This window comes from Dendropsophus ebraccatus, chromosome 1, assembly GCF_027789765.1.
Source record: "Dendropsophus ebraccatus isolate aDenEbr1 chromosome 1, aDenEbr1.pat, whole genome shotgun sequence".
NCBI lineage: Eukaryota > Metazoa > Chordata > Amphibia > Anura > Hylidae > Dendropsophus > Dendropsophus ebraccatus.
The window spans coordinates 139789691-139810201 of record NC_091454.1 but is presented as its reverse complement, the minus strand read 5'-3'; the positions used below and the strand labels follow the sequence as shown (position 1 = coordinate 139810201).

Below are 20511 nucleotides of genomic sequence, written 5' to 3'. Positions count from 1 at the left end.
TTGGTTGAAGGGGCTGTGATGCTTGTGCTAGTGCTGTCACCTCTTTAATGTTTATATTGGCTACATGCAGGGCCGGCCTTTGGGGTGTGCGACCTGTGCGCTTGCACAGGGCGCATCACTCCCGTCTAGCTGGGGGGGCGCTGAGGCAGAGAGACAGCTGTCTTTCTGCCCGAGCGCTCCCCTAGCTGGCCGCCCGGCGCCCCCCTCCTGTGGTGGCTTCCCCCAGCCTCCCCTCCCCACGTGCGCCTCCTACTGTGTCCTATCAATCTTGTGACTGCTTGCGGTCACAAGATTGATAGGACAGTACGCCCCCGGCTGATGCGTGCTCCCTGGGAATTCCCCAGCAGAGCACGCATCAGTGACCTCTACGTAAGCCGTCGGCCTTGTAGTTCCTGCACAGGGAGGAAGTACCGGCCCCAGCGTGCGCTGAAGTCACTGGTGTGTGCGGTGCCAGAGAGCGCGCATCGGCCGGGACGAGACGAGAGCCGCGGCGGGGGAACGAGGAATAGGTGAGTTGTGTGTGTGTGTGTGTGTGTGTGTGGGGTGGGGGTCAATCTATAAGGGGGTACACAAGGTGGAAATCTATAGGGGGAGACAGCAAGGGGTCAATCTATAAGGGAGTACACAAGGGGGCAATCTATAGGGGGAGACAAGGGGTCAATCTATAAGGGGGTACACAAGGGGGCAATCTATAGGGGGAGACAGCAAGGGGGCAATCTATAAGGGGGTACACAAGGGGGCAATCTATAAAGGGGTACACAAGGGGGCAATCTATAGGGGGAGACAACAAGGGGGCAGTCTATAAGGGGGTACACAAGGGGGCAATCTATAGGGGGTACACAAGGGGGCAATCTATAAGGGGGTACACAACAAGGGGGCAATCTATAAGGGGGTACACAACAAGGGGGTAATCTATAAGGGGGAGACAACAAGGGGGCAATATATAGGGGGGAATTTATAAGGGGGTAGACAACAAGGGGGCAATCTATAGGGGGTAGACAACAAGGGGGCAATCTATAAGGGGGTACACAAGGGGGCAATCTATAGGGGGAGACAAGGGGGCAATCTATAGGGGGAGACAAGGGGGCAGTCTATAAGGGGGGAGACAAGGGGGCAGTCTATAAGGGGGTACACAAGGGGGCAGTCTATAAGGGGGTACACAAGGGGGCAGTCTATAAGGGGGTACACAAGGGGGCAGTCTATAAGGGGGTACACAAGGGGGCAGTCTATAAGGGGGTACACAAGGGGGCAATCTATAAGGGGGTACACAACAAGGGGGCAATCTATAGGGAGGCATCTATAAGGGGGAGACAACAAGGGGGTAATCTATAGGGGGGAATTTATAAGGGGGTAGACAACAAGGGGGCAATCTATATGGGGGATCTATAAGGGGGTAGACAACAAGGGGGAAATCTATTGGGGAGGCATCTGTAAGGGGGTAGACAACATAAGGGGGCAATCAATAGGGGAGGCATCTATAAGGGGGGAGACAACATAAGGGGGCAATCAATAGGGGAGGTATCTATAAGGGGGGAGACAACATTAGGGGGGCAATCTGTAAGGGGACAATCTATAAGAGGGGACAACATAAGGGGGCTATCTATAAAGGGGACAACAAGGGGGGCGATCTATAAGGGGGTACACAAGGGGGCAATCTATAGGGGGAGACAAGGGGGCAATCTATAAAGGGGTACACAAGGAGGCAATCTATAGGGGGAGACAACAAGGGGGCAGTCTATAAGGGGGTACACAAGGGGGCAGTCTATAAGGGGGTACACAAGGGGGCAATCTATAGGGGGAGACAACAAGGGGGGAATCTATAAGGGGGTACACAAGGGGGCAATCTATAAGGGGGTACACAACAAGGGGGCAATCTATAGGGAGGCATCTATAAGGGGGAGACAACAAGGGGGCAATCTATGGGGGAGGCATCTATAAGGGGGGGAGACAACAAGGGGACAATATATAGGGGGGATTTATAAGGGGTAGACAACAAGGGGGCAATCTATATGGGGGATCTATAAGGGGGTAGACAACAAGGGGGAAATCTATTGGGGAGGCATCTGTAAGGGGGTAGACAACATAAGGGGGCAATCAATAGGGGAGGCATCTATAAGGGGGGAGACAACATAAGGGGGCAATCAATAGGGGAGGTATCTAGAAGGGGGGAGACAACATTAGGGGGCAATCTGTAAGGGGACAATCTATAAGAGGGGACAACATAAGGGGGCAAGCTATAAGGGGGGACAACATAAGGGGGCTATCTATAAAGGGGACAACAAGGGGGGCGATCTATAAGGGGGCAATCTATAAGAAGATACAACATAAGGGGGATGGACAACACAGGGGGGCCATCTATAAGGGTGACAATACGGGGGCCATCTATAAGGGGATGGACAACACGGGGCCATTTATAAGGGGTACAACATAGAGGGGCCATCTGTAAGAGGGGCAGAGGGGACAACATGGGGGGAATCTGTAAGAGGGGCAAAGGGGACAACATGGGGGCCATCTGTAAGAGGGGCAGAGGGGACAACATGGGGGGGGGCATTTGTAAGGGAGACTACAAAGAGGGGGCCATTTATAAGGGAGGGCTACAGAGAGGGGGGCCATATACCATAAGGGGACTACACAGAGGGTGGTTCTTATGGAGATCCACTTAGGGCCATATATAGGGAAGTCTAAACAAGGGGCCATCTATAAGGAGGCTACACAGGGGGGGGGATATACTATAAGGGGGTCACATAGAGTCAGCCTACCCACTAACTGAGGGTGTAAAGGGGCCAATACAGATGTGCAGTTAGTAGAGAGATGAGGATGATGCCAGAGTGAGGAGTCTAATATGTCTGTCTGGCAGATTCTGTGGATTTGTGGCTCGGAAAAGTTCTCATGATGGCCCAGGGCAGATGGAGAAGATGAAAAGGGAAGAACTCTGATCAGAGAAGACGTCTCCTGTGAGTCACTGGATATAACTTCACTGTAATGTATATGGTGTACAGAGCTGTGTAGGGCTGGCTCTACCTCTATAGTGATCTGTGTACAGAGGATTTTATTCAGTAGTGGCGGTGGTTTTAGTCAGTATGTGGTGGTGTTGTTCAGTATCAGTGGTGGTGTTAGTCAGTATGTGGTAGTGTTATTCAGTAACAGCAGTGGTATTAGTCAGTATGTGGTGGTGTTAGTCAGTATGCGGTGGTAATATTTGTTACTTGTAGTCTGGTACTTTGTTTTATTGGATTTAGTATACTGATTTGGTCAGTAACAATATGATAGTGATGGTAGTGGTTGTGGTGTGGCGGTAATATTTGGGAGGGTGGGGTGATGGGTGCTGGATATTGTCTGGAGGAGTAGGAGCTTTATAACACCTTGAGGGGGTCTCAGCAGACCCGTGTGTGTGGGGGGGGGGGGGGGGGGGGCGCCGAAAAAAAGTTTCGCACAGGGTGCCAATTACCTTAAGGCCTGCCCTGGCTACATGCCGGCTTGTGCTTTTAAACCTTGTACTAATTGTGGCAATGTTGCAAGGTACTGCAGTATTGTCCTATATGAATAAATAAGTCAATATTGGAGACAGTTTGAGGGGTGTGCAGACACACTTGATAAACCATACCATGATAATAGGTCTTTGTGTGTCTGTGTTACCTCTCAGTTTTTAACCCATTTTTGAAGCCTTATTTTTGGTAATTTTGCTCAGTGTTTTCACCAAAACTAGAAACTGAAAAAGGACGCAGAGAAAAACTATAATGAAATGATATGCACCCTTTTGTGTGTTTAGGAACCACTCCTGGTTATGACTAAACATGCAGATTAAAATGAGGCAAAAATAGGCTCAAAAGTGGAAACATATCCTTCTATACTGGAAAAATATCATGTGTGGAAACCACCCTGGGAGAGAAGCTAAGAAACTGCTGGTTATCTCATCAGTTGTGTTATGGTGACTTACTGTAGTGGTAAGAGGTTGCTGATCTTAGTAACAAGTCCAAATGATATATCCACATTTCCATATAAAGAGCCGAGGGTTACAGCGACAACAGCAAACCAGGTGGAGGGGCTCGCAGGATATACCCCACTTAGCACAGAGCTCTGTAAATACATTAATAACAGGTAGTCATATGGATGTAAACTTAAAGGCATCCTTAATAGGTTTTACTACAATTAAAAAAAAAAAAATTAAAAAAATGTATTAAAGGGGTTTTCTATCTGACAAAGTTGTCCTCAATTACAAGTTAGGGAATAACTAGCCTATTGCCAGAGGTCTGATTGTGGAGGCCCCCGGGATCTCGAGAATGGGGACCCCAGTCTTCCATTAGATTGAGGCAGTGTGCCACCACTCTCTTCATTCTCTATTGAAGCTGAGGAAACGGCTGCACTAAACAAACTACAGTGTTTGGCTGTTACCATAAGCTCCCAGGACAATGCACACGTGCAAAGCACTAGCCCTATTACTTCAACAGATATCTGACAGATTTTTGCAGCCAAAGCCAGAACTGGAATTGAAAAGAAGAGTAACCTCAGTCTTTCCTTTATGACCTGATCCCTGCTTATAGTCTGTTCCTGGCTTTGGCTTCAATAATCTGTCAGATATCTGTATGTGTAATAGGGCCCTAACAAAAGAATGAGATCCCCATTTTTGAGATCCTAACAGTCAGACCCCCATGGCTAGATATGTCCAATAATGTGGATATCCCGCAGCATAGGAGGTAACTTATTAGACAGAAAAAACCCTTAGGGTATATTCACACTTACGGACAGGTCCTGGCAGTTCCCACACACTACATACTCGCTGCGGTCTGAACGACCGCAGCGAGTATGTAATTCTGCCGCCCCTTAACCCCTTCTGCTCCCGCCCGGCTCCCCCGCTGTAAGCATACATTACCTCTCCTTGCTGCACGGGTCCGAGGTCCTGCTCTCCCGTCCGGCCAATCAGTGGCTGCGGCTAGGCAACACATTGATTGGCCGGACGGGAGAGCAGGAAAGTGTGTGGGAACTGCCAGGACCTGCCGGACTCGCAGCGAGATTCGTTCGTGTGAATATACCCTTAAGGTACATTCACACGTCGACTTCTAAAATCAGCCATTCCTTAGGGACGCCAGCACGTCATGACGTAGGACGTGCTGTCCTGGTCTCCGCCCTTCCTCCTCCCTCTCCCCTGGAGCCTCTGTGAGGCCGCGATGTTGCCGTAGCCGGGGAAACGCTGAAGGCCCGGTTAAGCTGCCCGAGAGATGCCTGTGGGTCCCGCGTCCATGGCCCCCCGGAGGAGCAAGTATTGACCGGAAGATGGCGTGGAAAAGGAGAAGGTGGTCGGAGCTGGTTCTGCCCGTACCGCTAGTGAAGCTAATCTGCAGGATCGCAGGTGGGGGAATGGGACGGACGCTGCAGGCAAGGGCAGGACACACTGGCCCGATCAGGTGACGCAGCCGCCCTATAAGGAAGCTCCGGAAGGGGCCTGATTATGAGGACTTGGCAGCGCGCCTAAGGAAATGGTGCCTACTGTGGCCTGGACGGTCCCCTTTGACTGGTGAGAGATGATGGAAGGCTCCGTGCTGTTGGAGTTTTTGGCAAGGGGACTGTGCTTGGTGGTGGGCTCGGGGGGGTTGGTGGTCAGTGGCGCTCCGGGGGGGGGGGGGGGGTCGGCACGGCGGCGCTGGCTCAGGCGGGTGCCGCGGGCGGTGGACTGGCCGGTCGGGGATCCGGTGGATCTGGCTGGTCGGGATTCTGTCCTGAACTGTACAATAACCTCTGCCTCATCGCGCTCCCCGTCTCCAGTTGGGGCCGAGAAAAAGTTATCAGGCTCAAGATTTACTGCGCTGCATGAAGAGAGGGGAGAGGAAGTAGAGGAGGGAGAGACTGCGTTGACAGCCAATAAACTAGATGCTATCTTGGCTGAGGTGTGCAGCTGTAGTAGATCTCTGGCGGAGCTTACTCTAAATGTAAACATGTTAGCGGTGGATGTCTCACTTATAAAAGATGACTTGAATAAGATTCGTGGGAAGGTGGATATACTGGAAAAATCGGTTCCCACACTGGAGTCTGAGATATCAGAGATGAAAGTGAAAATGAAGGACTTTGAGAAACAGCTTAAAGTTAATATGGAGAAAGTTACAGATCTTGAAGATTGGTCTAGGCGGGCTAACGTCAGGATACTGGGGCTACCAGAGGGGGCAGAGTCGAGTGATGCAGTGGAGCTTTGTCAGAAATGGCTGGTGGAAGTATTCGGGAGAGACTCTTTTTCTGCTTTATATGGCCTGGAGAGAGCACATAGAGTGCCGATGAAACCCCTCCCCCCTGGTAGCGCCCCTAGAACGATGATTGTAAAGTTTGTCTGCTCAGGGGACCGAGACAAGGCTTTAAAATTAGCAAGAAATAGAGAAGATATCACATATAATGGTGTGCGTGTTGCCCTCTTCCCGGATTTTTCCAAAGCCACGCAGGCCAAAAGGTTGCAGTTTAGAAATATAAAGAAAAGACTGCACCAGGCCGACCTCACTTTCTCATTAATATTCCCGGCCAAACTGCGTTTTTTTTCCTCTCCTATAGAGGCAGTTGAATGGCTGGATAAAGAAGGCCTTTAATGATATGAAATGTGTTATTGTGGGGGGAATCTGGAGGAGGGGGGGTTGGGGAGGGGGCCGTTGACTGGCTATGGAAAGAGGCCGTTCTTGGGATATGGATAATCTCCTTGGGGGGTCAGTTAAGGGGGGTGGTGGGGAGGGGGGGGGAAGCATGGCGGGGGTTGTGCTTCTTTTTTTTTTTTTTTTTTTGCTCTAAGATATAATGAGTTTTGATATTTTCTGTTAGAACCTGAGGGGATTGGGGGAGAGGACCAAGAGAGTGGCGGCATTTGATGTAGTGAATAAACATCTACCCGCGGTAGTCTGCCTTTTAGAAACCCATGGGACAGAGGAAACGACTGGCAGGTTGAGGCGCAAATGGGCAGGAGTAGAATTGCACTCGGTTTATAACTCATATTCATCTGGGGTATCGGTATATGTTCATCATAAAATCCCGTTTGTGATTCTTGCTAAAAAAATAGATGGTCGAGGTAGATACGTGTTTATGCATTGTAAAGTTTATGGGAAAGTAATGGTGCTTGCCTTTCTCTATGTTCCTCCGCCCTTCTCCCCTCAGGTATTTTTTGAATTACTGTCCTGGTTGCATGGTAAAGAGGATCTGCCGCTGATCATATGCGGCGATATAAATTGTGTCTTTGATATATGCTTAGACAGGAAAGGCCCTAAGCTTAAGACTACGAGAGGTGTATCTTCCATTGCTAAAATAGCTGGGGAGGTAGGTTGGTATGATGTATGGCGTTTCCTGTATGGGAATAAATGTGAATTCTCGTGTTTCTGCCCAGCCAAGGGATCCGCCTCGAGGATTGATGTGGTTATTGGTAATGAGGGGGCCCTTCGCTGGGTGAAAAGGATGAGATACGAGACTCGCTCACTATCAGACCACTCTCCTATGACAGTGAAAATAGACGTGGCAGATCACACATTATATCTTATTAAACCTTTTAAGTTTAACGCACATTGGTTAACACTGTTTGATGATAAAAGGAAAATTGGTAACGAATTGAATGAATTCTGGGATATTAATATGGGATCAGCAAGTCTACACTGTGTGTGGGATGCATCTAAGGCGTTTCTAAGGGGGCTCCTCAGCCGAGAAATATTCCGGAAAAAAAAGCAGTTTAAGGACCAAGAGAGGAACCTGCAGGAGGCAATTAAGGTGGCAGAGGTAGCATTTGCACAAAATAATAGTGAGGTTACTGTGGAGGGTCTAAAAGGGGCACAAAAAGCTTATTCAGACTATCTCAAAGACAAAGCGCAACAAAAAATTTTTTTTACAGGGCAGAAACGTTTCGTAGAGGCAGGTAAGCCGGGGAAGCTTCTGGCTAATGTATTGAAAGCGCAAAGGGAGAGTGGCCATATCGCAGCTATACAAGGGGTGCAGGGGAATGTTACACGGGATCAGGGACAGATACGAGAAGTAGTTAGAGACTTCTTCTCTCAGCTGTATGGGAAAGATTCTGCCCTTTTTGAGGGAGAATATAGCTCCTTTTTTGACAAAATCTCTTTGCCCCAAGTCTCAGAAGAACAAAGGGTTAGACTAAACAGCCCTATTACTTTGGGGGAGTTGGGGGAAGCATTGAAGAGCATGACAGGAGATACAGCACCTGGATCTGATGGCCTTCCTCTTAAAGGGAACCTGTCACCCCCCGTGCAGGGGTGACAGGCTCCCGACCCCCCGTTAGAGCCCCCTATACTTACCTAATCCCGCCGGGTCCCGCTTCTGGAGGTGGTCGGGTGATGAAGATCTCAGCCGCTGCAGCCCGGCGCGCGCGCTGAGAGATGAGTCCAACGCTCATAGAGAATGACGGAGCGCTGGACTCTCCTGTCATTCTCTATGGGTGTTGGACTCTCAGCGCGCGCGCCAGGCTGCAGCGGCTGAGATCTTCATCACCCGACCACCTCCAGAAGCGGGACCCGGCGGGATTAGGTAAGTATAGGGGGCTCTAACGGGGGGTCGGGAGCCTGTCACCCCGACACGGGGGGTGACAGGTTCCCTTTAAGATCTATGTGGAATATGGGGAGGTACTGATGCCACGATTATTGGCAATAATTAATGAATCCTGTAGTAAAGGCATCTTACCAGACTCTGAGACAGGCCAATATTGTCCTTGTCCCCCCAAAAAATAAGGACCCCTTACTGGTTGAGTCGTATCGGCCGATCTCCTTGCTCAATACAGATTGCAAGATTTTTGCGAAGGTTTTGGCAAGGAGATTGGCCGAGGTGATCCCGGATTTGGTGTCACGAGAACAGGTGGGTTTCATTCGTGGGAGGTCAATCTTTGATAATATATCCAGAGCCTTTGCCAACATTCAGCTGGGGGGCATGAGATGGGGCTGGGGTGGGGTGGTGGGTGGTTGGCTGGGTGGGTGGCTGGCTGGCTGGGTGGCTGGCTGGCTGGCTGGGTGGGGGGGATTATATATTGTGAATTGTGCTACTTTGTTTTAACTATGGAAACAATAAAAAAATCATTTGAGTAGAAAAAAAAAAAAAATCAGCCATTCCTTAGCAATTCTGACATTTTCCCTTATGCACTTCGTGGGACCAATAGTGTTAATAAATTGTTCATTTCCAAAAGGTGATTGATTTATATATTTACTTGAAGGGGAATATTATTTTTTTTTTTTTATATTGCACTGCATTGCAAACTTTATTAGTAGATTTATGCATGTGAAATATGATGGACACCTGTCAGACAACCACCTAAATGCCATGATTACTGTTATGCTGCGTTTACATGAATTGATAATTCGCCCAATCGATCGTTTAACGATTTTGAAGCAACGAATTGGTTTTTATAACGATCAGCATTTAGACAAATAAATCGTTAGAAAATTTGTAAGTCCATCTTTTACATAGGGTGAATCTTTGAAAGACTGTTTACACAAAGAGATCTGCAAATTTTTAGCGAACGACAAACGACGATTTGAGAACATGTTGAAAGTTCAAAATAAACGATTTTTCGCTCTTCGATTGATCGTTTGCTGTGTTTACACAGAACGATTATCAATTCGAACGATAAACGTTCCGTGTAAACGCAGCATAAGTCATCGCATTTAGGGATTAAATGACCAAAATCAATGAAATCACTGTGGTTGGTCATTAGCCATGGGTGTCTGGGAGAGCAGTCGGCTGTGCAGGACACCAGCTTGTGAAAGTTACTTGTAATGTAAGAGATAAACATCTTTTTGATAGAATAACATGTGCCATGCATTTCGCAGTGGGGAGGTGAATGGGGTGGCGTTCACCATCGGATGAATTTCTGTGTTTTATTTCATTGTTAGGCCCCGTTCACACTGAGCAAAGCTAGTGGAATTCCGCGACGGAATTGTCCGCCGCGGAATGCCGTTAGCCTCCCGCTCATAATGGGAGTCTATGGGAGGCGCGCGCGCGCGTACATTCACACGTACAGGATCCACAGCGGATCCCTGCCCAGTAAACTCTATAGGCAGACAAACTGGCAGCAAAATGCACATCCCGCTGCGAGTTTGTCAGCAGCCCGCCCCGTTAACCCCCGGCCGCCGGAGCCTATACATCACCTGGTCCCCGCTCCGGCCTGCTTCGGGGCTCCCGGCACTGATTGCCTGAGCGGGATGTGAAAACACCAGGGACCAGGTGAAGTATAGGCTCCGGCAACTGGGGGTTAACGGGGCGGGCTGCTGACAAACTCGCAGTGGGATGTGCATCCTGCTGCGAGTTTGTCTGCCCATAGAGTTTACTGGGCTGGGATCTGCAGCGAGAAATCCGCTGTGGATTCGAGATGTGTGAACGTACCCTATGGGTGGGATTCACTTTGCGAGTTCACAGCAAAATCCGCTGTGATTCCCGGCACTGTCAGTTTGAATGACATTACATACTCGCAGCGTGAAATCTACTGCGATTCCATTATGAACCCACCCTTAATCTCAAAAATAGTAAGGGAGCTGCTGCCTGACCTTGTGCAAACTTTTTAGTATCTTGTTAGTGCATTTTATACTGTGACACATATGACAAATGACATTAATAAAAAAGTAATCTTCTTCCAAGCTTAGGCATGTTGTTTAGCATTATAAGCACTTTATAATCATTTTGCTATACTCTTGATGTTGTATATAACCTTCATAATCTAGTACAGCTGCACATATTACATAGCATTGATCTGGGCTAAAGCAAATAATCCAATTGTACAGATGAAGAATAACCTCACTTACAACCAAGCAAAAACATATGAAACATTATTGTAAGTGATATAACCTTACATAAATGTAACAGGACAGTTTAGTATTTGTGTGAACAACATACTGCAGAGTAACCTGTTACATCAAGGTCATAGAGCACTACAATACTGTCAGTCACCTTAAGTGTAATCAGCCGTTTTCTGCAGGCAATCAGCCCAGATAAGTAGAGATGTCGCAGAACATCGCGACCCAGCTGTAGATCAATTCCATCAGGTGTAACAGTGAACTGGAAGGCCACAGCCTGGTGAGCTTCTGCCATCTTGTGACCTTCACACATAAGAAAAGCAAATTGTTAGACAACCCCTGAACAAACCCAAACACTATAATCTCATGCAGGTGTAAATGCAGTCTCCCAGGGGTGCATGCTATACTATAATCATCAGAAAACCAGAACACTCAATACCCACTAGATTTGTCTACCCAAATAAAAAAAAGGTAGAAATAAGAAGCAAGCACCCAGCACTAGTTACCTCAAGTGACCGACATTTCCGTCCCCTAGCACTGCTGGTCTTCGCCTGCATTATACTGATCCTCCAGCTGTTACAAAACTACAATTCCCATTATTCCCCAGAAACCAGCACTTTTGGTTGCCCAGGCATGATGGGAATTGTAATTTTGCAACAGCAGGGGGGCAGAATTTTTGACAACTGGGCTGTAGGGGATAGAAACCGTGGGGACGTGAGGCCATCAGCCCCATCTTGTAAGACATTAGATGCTTGAATTAAATAGAATTTTACAGTGTACTTTTTTTTGTATATTACTGTAAATATTCTATATAACTGGCTAAATACCACTAACAATATTTTACAGCGTCCTCCTGGCCTGTCGATGCATTTACAGCCTCATACCCGTTCAGCAACAACACAACGTGTAAACATATCTTCACATGGAACCTTTGGATGAAGTCCAAGTATGTGAAAGGTTAGAAAAAAACAGACGTCAGATTCAAAGCAGACTATAAAGGGTAAGATGAGTGAAGAAACAGGATGTATATTTTGTATATTTAGATGTATAATTTAAGGGGGAACTTAACACTTTGTATAATCCTACACTAGACCCATGAAGTCACTTCTGTTCAGAATTAATCATTACAGAGGAAAGAATTTTTTTGTCATGGTGATGACTTTTCTCTCAAAGTACAGTAAGTATAGGAAGAGAAGGCTAAATGACATTTACTGTATGCGCTAGAAGCTCCTGATAACAACTAATAGCTATAAAAGGTTATATAGTGCGCCAATGCATAGCCAGATTAATAAATCACAAAACAACCCAACTATGACTTAAAGGAAATTAAGCTGATGATAAGGGGTCTGGTTGCATTACACAGCACCCACTGAGGTTAATGTGTAACCATATAATACAGTATAGCTAACAATGGAGACAACTGAGTGTCAGAGACAACCTCTACAATGTCGTTATGCTCTAACAAGGTCATATGGACAGGAATTTTCTTGAGCAAACAACCCCTTTAAGGAAGTTAATAAAAACATATCTAAGACGGGTCAGCTCAATCTATAGGATGCAGGCGGGCAAAGCTTATAATATCATTGACAAGAGGAGGCCTATCCACTATATTCTGCAACCAAAAGCAGAACCTCAGATAAATAGGGGTATTTTTTTTCAATACCCCCAATCATGTAGCATTCCCAGTGGGTGCAGACATTTGTCTAATCTTCCTTTCATAATTTTTATTAATAAAAACTTAGAAACTCCCTAGAAAGGGGATCTGTTAAAGGGAATCCTTGGATGGATTCACATGTTAGGGGTCCCAGCGCAAGGTAAAAAGCCTCTTTACAGCCATACTTTTAGATTAGTGAACTTAATTAAATAAACTCAATGTAAACCAAAGCTCTTTGTAACCAAAGCTCGAGGGCCTGATGGATTACACCTCAGAGTTCTTAGGGAACTCAGTTCTGTAATCTCTCTACCCTTGTATGAAATATTCCGTGATTCTTTGCTGACTGGTATTGTGCCGAGGGACTGGCGTAAGGCAAATGTAATGCCGATCTTCAAAAAAGGCTCTCGAACTTCCCCAGGTAACTATAGACCCGTAAGCTTAACGTCCTTTGTGGGGAAACTATTTGAGGGGCTTATAAGGGACTACATCCAGGAATATGTAGTGGCTAATAGTATTATAAGTGATAACCAGCATGGTTTTACTAAGGACAGAAGCTGTCAAACCAACCTGATATGTTTCTACGAAGAGGTGAGTAGAAGCCTGGATGGGGGCGCAGCTGTGGATATCGTGTACCTGGATTTTGCTAAAGCGTTGGACACAGTTCCTCATGGACGTCTGATGGGTTAAAGTTAAAGTCTATGGGTTTGGAAAGTTTAATGTGTAACTGGATTGAAAACTGGCTTAATAATCGTACCCAGAGAGTGGTGGTCAATGATTCCTACTCCGAATGGTCCCTGGTAATAAGTGGTGTACCTCAAGGGTCAGTACTGGGCCCTCTTCTGTTTAACTTGTTTATTAATGATATTGAGAATGGAATTAACAGCAATGTTTCTATCTTTGCAGATGACACCAAGCTTTGTAGTACAGTACAGTCTATGGAGGATGTGCAGATGTTACAGGATGACTTAGACACACTGAGTGTTTGGGCGTCCACTTGGCAAATGAGGTTCAATGTGGATAAATGTAAAGTTATGCACCTGGGTACTAATAACCCGCATGCATCATATGTCCTGGGGGGAGTTACTCTGGGAGAGTTGCTGATGGAGAAGGATCTGGGTGTACTTGTAGATAATAGACTACAGAACAGCACACAATGTCAGTCAGCTGCTTCTAAGGCCAGCAGGATATTGTCATGTATTAAAACAGGCATGGACTCTCGGGACAGGGATATAATATTACCGCTTTATAAAGCTTTGGTGCGGCCTCATCTGGAGTATGCCGTCCAGTTTTGGAACCCGATTCATAAAAGGGACGTTCTAGAGCTGGAGAGGGTACAAAGACGGGCAACTAAACTAATAAGGGGAATGGAGCATCTTAGTTATGAGGAGAGATTAAAAGAATTAAATTTGTTTAGTCTGGAGAAGAGACGTTTAAGGGGAGATATGATTAACTTATTTAAATATATAAATGGCCCCTACAAGAAATATGGGTAAAAGATGTTCCAGGTAAAACCCCCTCAAAGGACAAGGGGGCACTGCCGCCGCCTGGAGAAAAAAAGGCTCAATCTCCGGAGGCGACAAGCCGCCTTTACCATGAGAACTGTGAATCTGTGGAACAGTCTACCCCAGGATCTGGTCACAGCAAAAACAGTAGAGGGCTTCAAAACAGGGCTAGACAAGTTCCTAGAACAAAATAATATAAATGCATATGTATAGAACCTATCACCCCTCCCCCTTCCCTGTATCCATCCCCTCCTTGGTTGAACTTGATGGACATGTGTCTTTTTTCAACCGTATTGACTATGTAACTATGTAACTTTGGGTTGTGAGCAGAGCAATTTGTACTTGTCATATACATAAATGAGAACCAAGTGCCCAGACGACAGAGCTTGTTGCCTCAAGGGCCCAGCATTTCCATCCCTTATCACTGCTTGTCTTCTCCTCCTGCACCTCACCAATGCCTCTGTGCAGGGCACAGAGCTAGTTATTAATAACAAAAATATTACAAGCATGAAATGCTGATAAGAGAAAGCGATAGATCCATTAACGTATGTAATGTAAACTTTAGGCATAGTATCCCTTTAATAATGATCTAAAACTAAACAAAATATATGCCTGTACTCTGTTTTGGGCAAAGGGCCATTTACGTCAATAAGGTGCAGTCATCTGAAAGACAATGCTCCATTGTTAGGTTAGTTGTAATGATTTTTGTTTATTTAGTTATTTTCTCAAAAATACAAAATAACCTTCCCAAAAAGTGGTCATTTTTAAGTTGAAGGATTATGAAACCATGGGTGTATTCTTAATATTTTTTAACCTTATGAAATGACCGGTACACTTCACAGTTTGTTTGTTTGTTTTTCTACTGAGATTCAATAGTATATTATAATGTTATTGCTTGGTTAGCTATAATTATTATTATGAAGCTTTACTACTGTATGTTTGTATTATCGTTTAGGGGATTTTTCAATCTCAACTAACATAGTTAAACTTGTAGGGCTCCTCAAGTTAACGTTACTGTTGCACTGCGCATGAGGTAACACTGCGCATATACAAAAAGAGAGATCTATACATGGGACAGCTGCCCAGAAACTTATGGTTGGGTATTCATACGAGCAAAGCCTTTATCTATGCTGCCAGGGCTGCGGGGGACATACTTACCTATCCCGCCCCGCCAGGTCCCATTCTGACCAGGATTTTAAAACATGCAGTGACGTGCTTCTCGGATGAAACATGGAAGCTCAGCATAGACAGTATACAGCACATCACAGGATGTTTTGAAATCACTGCTAAAGGCAGCAGCGGCAGAGCAGGAGAGGTAAGTATATATCACTGACATGTCCCCCGCAGCCTCAGCAGCATAGTTACATTTTATTTTATCCAGGACAACCCTTTCAGTGACACGTGGGATCCTCTGGAGATGGTAGACAGGCTCAGCTTGCATGTGCACAGCTTACAATCTGTCTCTCTCCTGCACATAGCACTAGCTAAGTCCCACCACCACTTCCTGTGTTACTGCATGTGAACTGAGCCAAACAACAGATAGTAAACACCAGATTGCAGGGACGTGAGACCCCCTAGTGGCAAAGACTTTACAGCTTTTTTATCTTTGTGGTAAATTAAGTGACTTTCAAATATGTTATGAATCACATGAGTTACCAAATGGAAGTAAGTTGTTTGAAATGACCATCACCTCCTTTAAACATATGTGATGTGAGTATTGGCAGACATATATCTCTGACAGAAGGTTCCAATGTTTGGCAGTATATAGAGATACAGTAAATAAAAAACAAACAAACATGTTGCGGGATGTCTCAGCACAGAAAATCATAGTGAGCTACACCTATACAGTCAGAATGTTATACAAATATATACAGGTCTGACAGAAGCCAAAAGGACACGCTTTAGGCCTCAGTGTAACCCTACGGATAGATCTGACTGATGGGCTGAGTAGAGATGCACGAACCTCGAGCATGCTCAGAATTGTCTCTGAATCTGATTGTGCAGCATTGGTTGGATGCAACCCTAGGGAGTCCTGGAAAACATGGATACAGCCTATGGCTGTAGCCTATTTTCCAGGCAGTGTTAGGGCTGCATCCAAGGTCTTTAGCCACCAGTAATGAAATGCAGAGACTTCAGGTGTGGACGATTTCAAGCGTGCTCAAGGGTCACACGTCTCTGGTGCTGAGAGATTTTTTTTTAGATAAATGTGCAATGCAGGGTTCTCATGTGGTTAGGGCTTAAATACTATTCAAACTAAACAAAGGCAGATGCCAGGCAACAGGCAATCCAGTACCGAAAATAAACTAAAACAAGTAGAGAAGGTTATAGACAAACTCTATTATCAAGTAGGTCACATCTATTCCTCCATGATGATAATATAAAGTGACAAATCATCATAGCTGGCAAAGTATCATGTGTGTATAATACAAATGCATTAAATATGGTATTCGCAACAGCATTCACCAATACACAGAAATAAACCATAAATCTGCAAACAATATGTTATAGAGAAAAGTTACAATAGGAACCCACCTGTTACACTGTTTTCAGGGATTCACAAGCACACAGAAGCATAGACACACAGCTACGCAGCTGCTGCCTTCCGTCCTCTGTGTCCTTCAGCGTCAAGTGCATGTGTGGAGTTTTCTAAGTCCGACTCCCTGCCAAAAACCAGCCAGTGTAACCTGAGACCAAACAGAGCTTTGACAGGCAGAAGGAACTCCTAGTGAGAGTGTATAGAGAGGAGAAACAGACTGAAGAACTACAAACTTCAAGGCAGCTCTTCATGTAAAATACATCTTGTGTATTTTATTATACTAAACACATTGCTAAACAAGCTGACGTATTGACTTTGTACTTTTCCAAGGTGAGCTGGTATGAATAAAATTACTGTGTCCCGATTACAACTTTCTGTAAATAGAAAGCAACTAGGATTGTTTGTTTTTTTTTTAACCGTGGCGCTGTTCAAGTCCCGCGCCCGTTTATCTGACCACTCTTCTGTCTCCATATCGATAGAAGGCCAGAAGTAATGCTCTCCAATGCATTCTTTATGGGAGAGCATGACTTCTGGCCTGCAATCGATGGGAGACAGAAGAGTGGTCACCGGAATGGTGACGCGAATGAGCAGGACTTTCCAAACATATTTTTATTAGTTTTCATAAGTTTACAGAATATACAGGAGTTTGTTGAAGGAAATCTCACATCTCGATCCTTCCAGGCATACAGAGATAATAACAGACTTTGTAACAATCTTTGTAACAAACTTTGTAACAAAACAACCCCCCCCCCCCCCCCCCCAATGCTCGCGGCCCATAGTCCTCTCCCTCTATATTCAGCAAGTACGGCAACGCTGCCTAATCAGGAAGACGTAATCTGCCCAGAGTACCAGCAATATCCGCCAATAAGTACCACCTTGTATTACGAAAAGGTCTCACCACCCTCTGCCTTTCAGCCTCATCTAGAAAGCTAGTTATAAAGGCTTTCCATTTCTTGAAGAAGGATTTCGCTCTCCTTTCCCTAGATGGCTCAGCCTCCAAACGTTCCATCAGTAGGTAATGTTTAACTTGCTGTACTACATGAGCAGCCGTGGGCATATCAGAGGTGAGCCACCTAGACAGGAGACAGCGTTTTGCCACAAGCAGGAAAGTATGGGCCAATGACATCACCGCGCACCCCTCTGGCGGTATATGTAATATCATAAGATGGGGATCAATAGGGACCGTGAGATTCAGCTTTCCCTGAAGAAGGGAAACCACCTCCCCCCAAAAGGTTTGTACTAGGGGGCAAGTAAAGAGCCCATGATATAGGTCTGTCCTTGCTTCCCCACAATTCGGGCAAGCTATGATACGGTCTGGGTGCTCCGGAGTGCGCGGAAACGTGAACCCATATGTGGCGTGATGCAGGATGCGGAATTGTGATTCCCTCCATTGCTCACAGACGATAGCCCTGCGTACTGTGGCCCATCCCTTGAGAGTCAGAGCATGTAGGTCAGGTAAGGGTAGTTTATCTTTCCAATATTTGAATAACGAGGACTCCATTCCCCTTAGTGCTACCAGGCGTAGAGTGGCATGTAAATAGGACACAGAGTGGATCGGCACCGAAGTCCGCATATATACTGATATAGAGTTGGATGCCAACTCACTCTGTAAGTCCCGTAATCTGGAGAAGAGAAACCCATGTATCTGTCGGTACGCCAAGAAGTGACTGGGCGGAAGAGAAAAGCTCTCCTGTACTTCTGCAAACGACAGGTACCTGCGTTCCGTGGTCTTCATAAGATCACCGGCAGTTCTCACTCCCCTTAATTTCCAAATCCGGAACATTGAGTTGTGGTGGCCCTGAGTGAATTCCGGGTGCCGTATGTGCACTGATCAGGATAGGAAGGCCTAGGAGCCGTCGACTATGCTGCCAGGCCTTAATTGTGTCCCGAAGGAGTAAGCTCTGCTTGACTAGTGAGGGCAGGGCAGCAAATCTTGTATGCAAATGAGCAGGACTTTAACGGCGCTGCAGCACCGGAACAAAGCCACGCCGCGGGACACTGATCATCGCTGGTGAGTATTAGAGATGAGTGGATTTCCTGAAGTTCAGGTTCGTATGAACCTGAACTATTGGCATCTGACTCCCGCTGTCTGCCGGCTCCGTGCAGCGGGTGGACACAGCCTAAGGAACGCCTAGAAAACTGGGGTACAGCCTATGCCAATGGCTGTATCCCAGTTTTCTAGGCGTTCCTTAGGCCGGCAGACAGCGGGAGTCAGATGCCAATAGTTCAGGTTCATACGAACCCCTACTTCGGGAAATACACTCATCTCTAGTGAGTATACGTGTCAGCGTGCAGCAGGGGGAGCAAATTTAAAAAAAAAAAAAAAAAAAAGAGTGCTTCTGTCAGCTGTAGCTCACATTCCTAATTGCCGACACTGATAGATGTGGTTTGGTCAAGGAGACACATGGTACCTTTCATATATCTGTCTGTGATTCCAGAAGGTAAAAACAAAAAATGCTTTTATTCTACAGTACAAAGAGTCAAAGAGGCTCCTTACTGGTCCATCCTTACTGAAGGTGGGGTGAGGGAGAAGACATTCCAGTTTACTGGATATCAGGAGCTTGGGAAAGCCTCTTAGGCACCAGAGAATAAAAGCAGTTTTCTGTGTGCTGGTGTACAGCTGGAAACATGAAAGGTACCATGTGTCTCCAGACAGCTATGTAACAGTGTCAGCAGTTTAGAATGAGAATTTCAGCTGACAGAGTCCCTTTAAAGGAGCTGGAGAGTGGAGTTCTTTCAATTAGTTTGTCTTTGAATCTGGGCTTTATTTTTCACAAGGAGAAGCCCCTGTGGGAAGTCGAATACAGCTATTTCATTTTGTATGTACTACTTTAGTATCAGAAATGGTTGGATCATTGTACAAATAAAAAACACCTTTTTGACTGGTATGTCATCCTTAGATTGTAAGCTCACTCCTTACTTTTGTTTAAATGGAAATCTGGCAGCACTAGAGATGAGCGAACCTGCGGGTCTGATTCCCGCTGTCTGCCCGCTCCGTGGAGCAGGTGGATACAGCCTGAGGACCGCCTGGAAAACTGGGATACAGCCATAGCCATAGGCTGTATCCCAGTTGTCCAGGCGGTCCTCAGGCTGTATCCACCTGCTCCACGGAGCGGGCAGACAGCGGGAATCAGACACCGAGAGTTCAGGTTCATACGAACCCAAACCTCGGCTGGTTCGCTCATCTTTAGTCAGCACCCAGGCCCTATCACTGGTGCTAACAGTGTGCTGTAGCTGGCACTCCCCTTGTGAGCATGTTTCCTTTTGTTAATTTTACTGTGGAGTGGATTATGTGGAATCTCAGGCTTCCTACTGTAATGAAGAGTCAGTGAGAAGTTGTGGCTCAGCGAATCTGCCATACCCTGGTACTCCTAACCACTGCTTCCTCTTTACTCTTCTTCACAAATAATCAATGCTGCCTGGCCTCCTGCTTACTCAGCAATCAGCCAGTATCTACCAACAGAGGACTGATTTGCGATCAGATATAGTTGAATCATCCAGTCTGTGTTGGGAGCTGTGGTCTAGGCGTAAATCACCTGTCTGGAGACCACCAGCAGTTCTTTCTTTGGTTTAATTCCCCTGATGAAAATGAGATATAGTTATAATTTTTTTTTATTTTCTTCCCATTAACATATCATTTATAAGTGCAAAGAATTCCCAATTAGGTCTTACTGAGTTATTTTTTTTAAATACAACAATGAGAAATATAATAAACAGCTATAGTTTTTTGTTTTACTCATCATTGTATAAAAAAAAAAAAAAAGTCTGTGTCCACCCCAGGTAGAAGTGTGTGTGTTAAAGGAAAGGAATCAGATAAGGTACAGGTTTGTGGGTGAGCATGAGGGGTTGAAATTGTATTGTAGTGAAGTGACTAGGCCACCAATGCAGTGACTGGGGATGTGAAAGCATCAGTGTAGCTGATAGACAGAAGGGAGAGCCTGGCTGCTGCATCCAGGATAATATGGAGAATGGAGAGTTTGAAAAGGGGAACACAAGCTTGGTGGTTGGCCTTTTCCAGTTTTCATATACTGTACATACATTTGCTTCTCAGCATGTGCATGAAGTTCAGGGCAC

The 20511-nt window shown here is 46.0% G+C and overlaps 1 protein-coding gene across 1 annotated transcript in view; it reads right to left on the bottom strand.

Annotated features, from left to right (window-relative positions):
* CPT1B (carnitine palmitoyltransferase 1B) overlaps positions 1-16635 on the bottom strand; it is a 34203-nt gene extending 17568 nt beyond the window's left edge. The window contains exons 1-3 of the mRNA XM_069979885.1: positions 16434-16635; positions 10900-11048; positions 3938-4077 (exon numbers count right to left, since the gene is read on the bottom strand). Of these exons, the coding sequence (XP_069835986.1) occupies positions 3938-4077; positions 10900-11040 (281 nt within the window). The 5' untranslated portion in view covers positions 11041-11048; positions 16434-16635. The remainder of the gene's footprint in view (positions 1-3937; positions 4078-10899; positions 11049-16433) is intronic.
* Positions 16636-20511: the final 3876 nt, after the last annotated feature.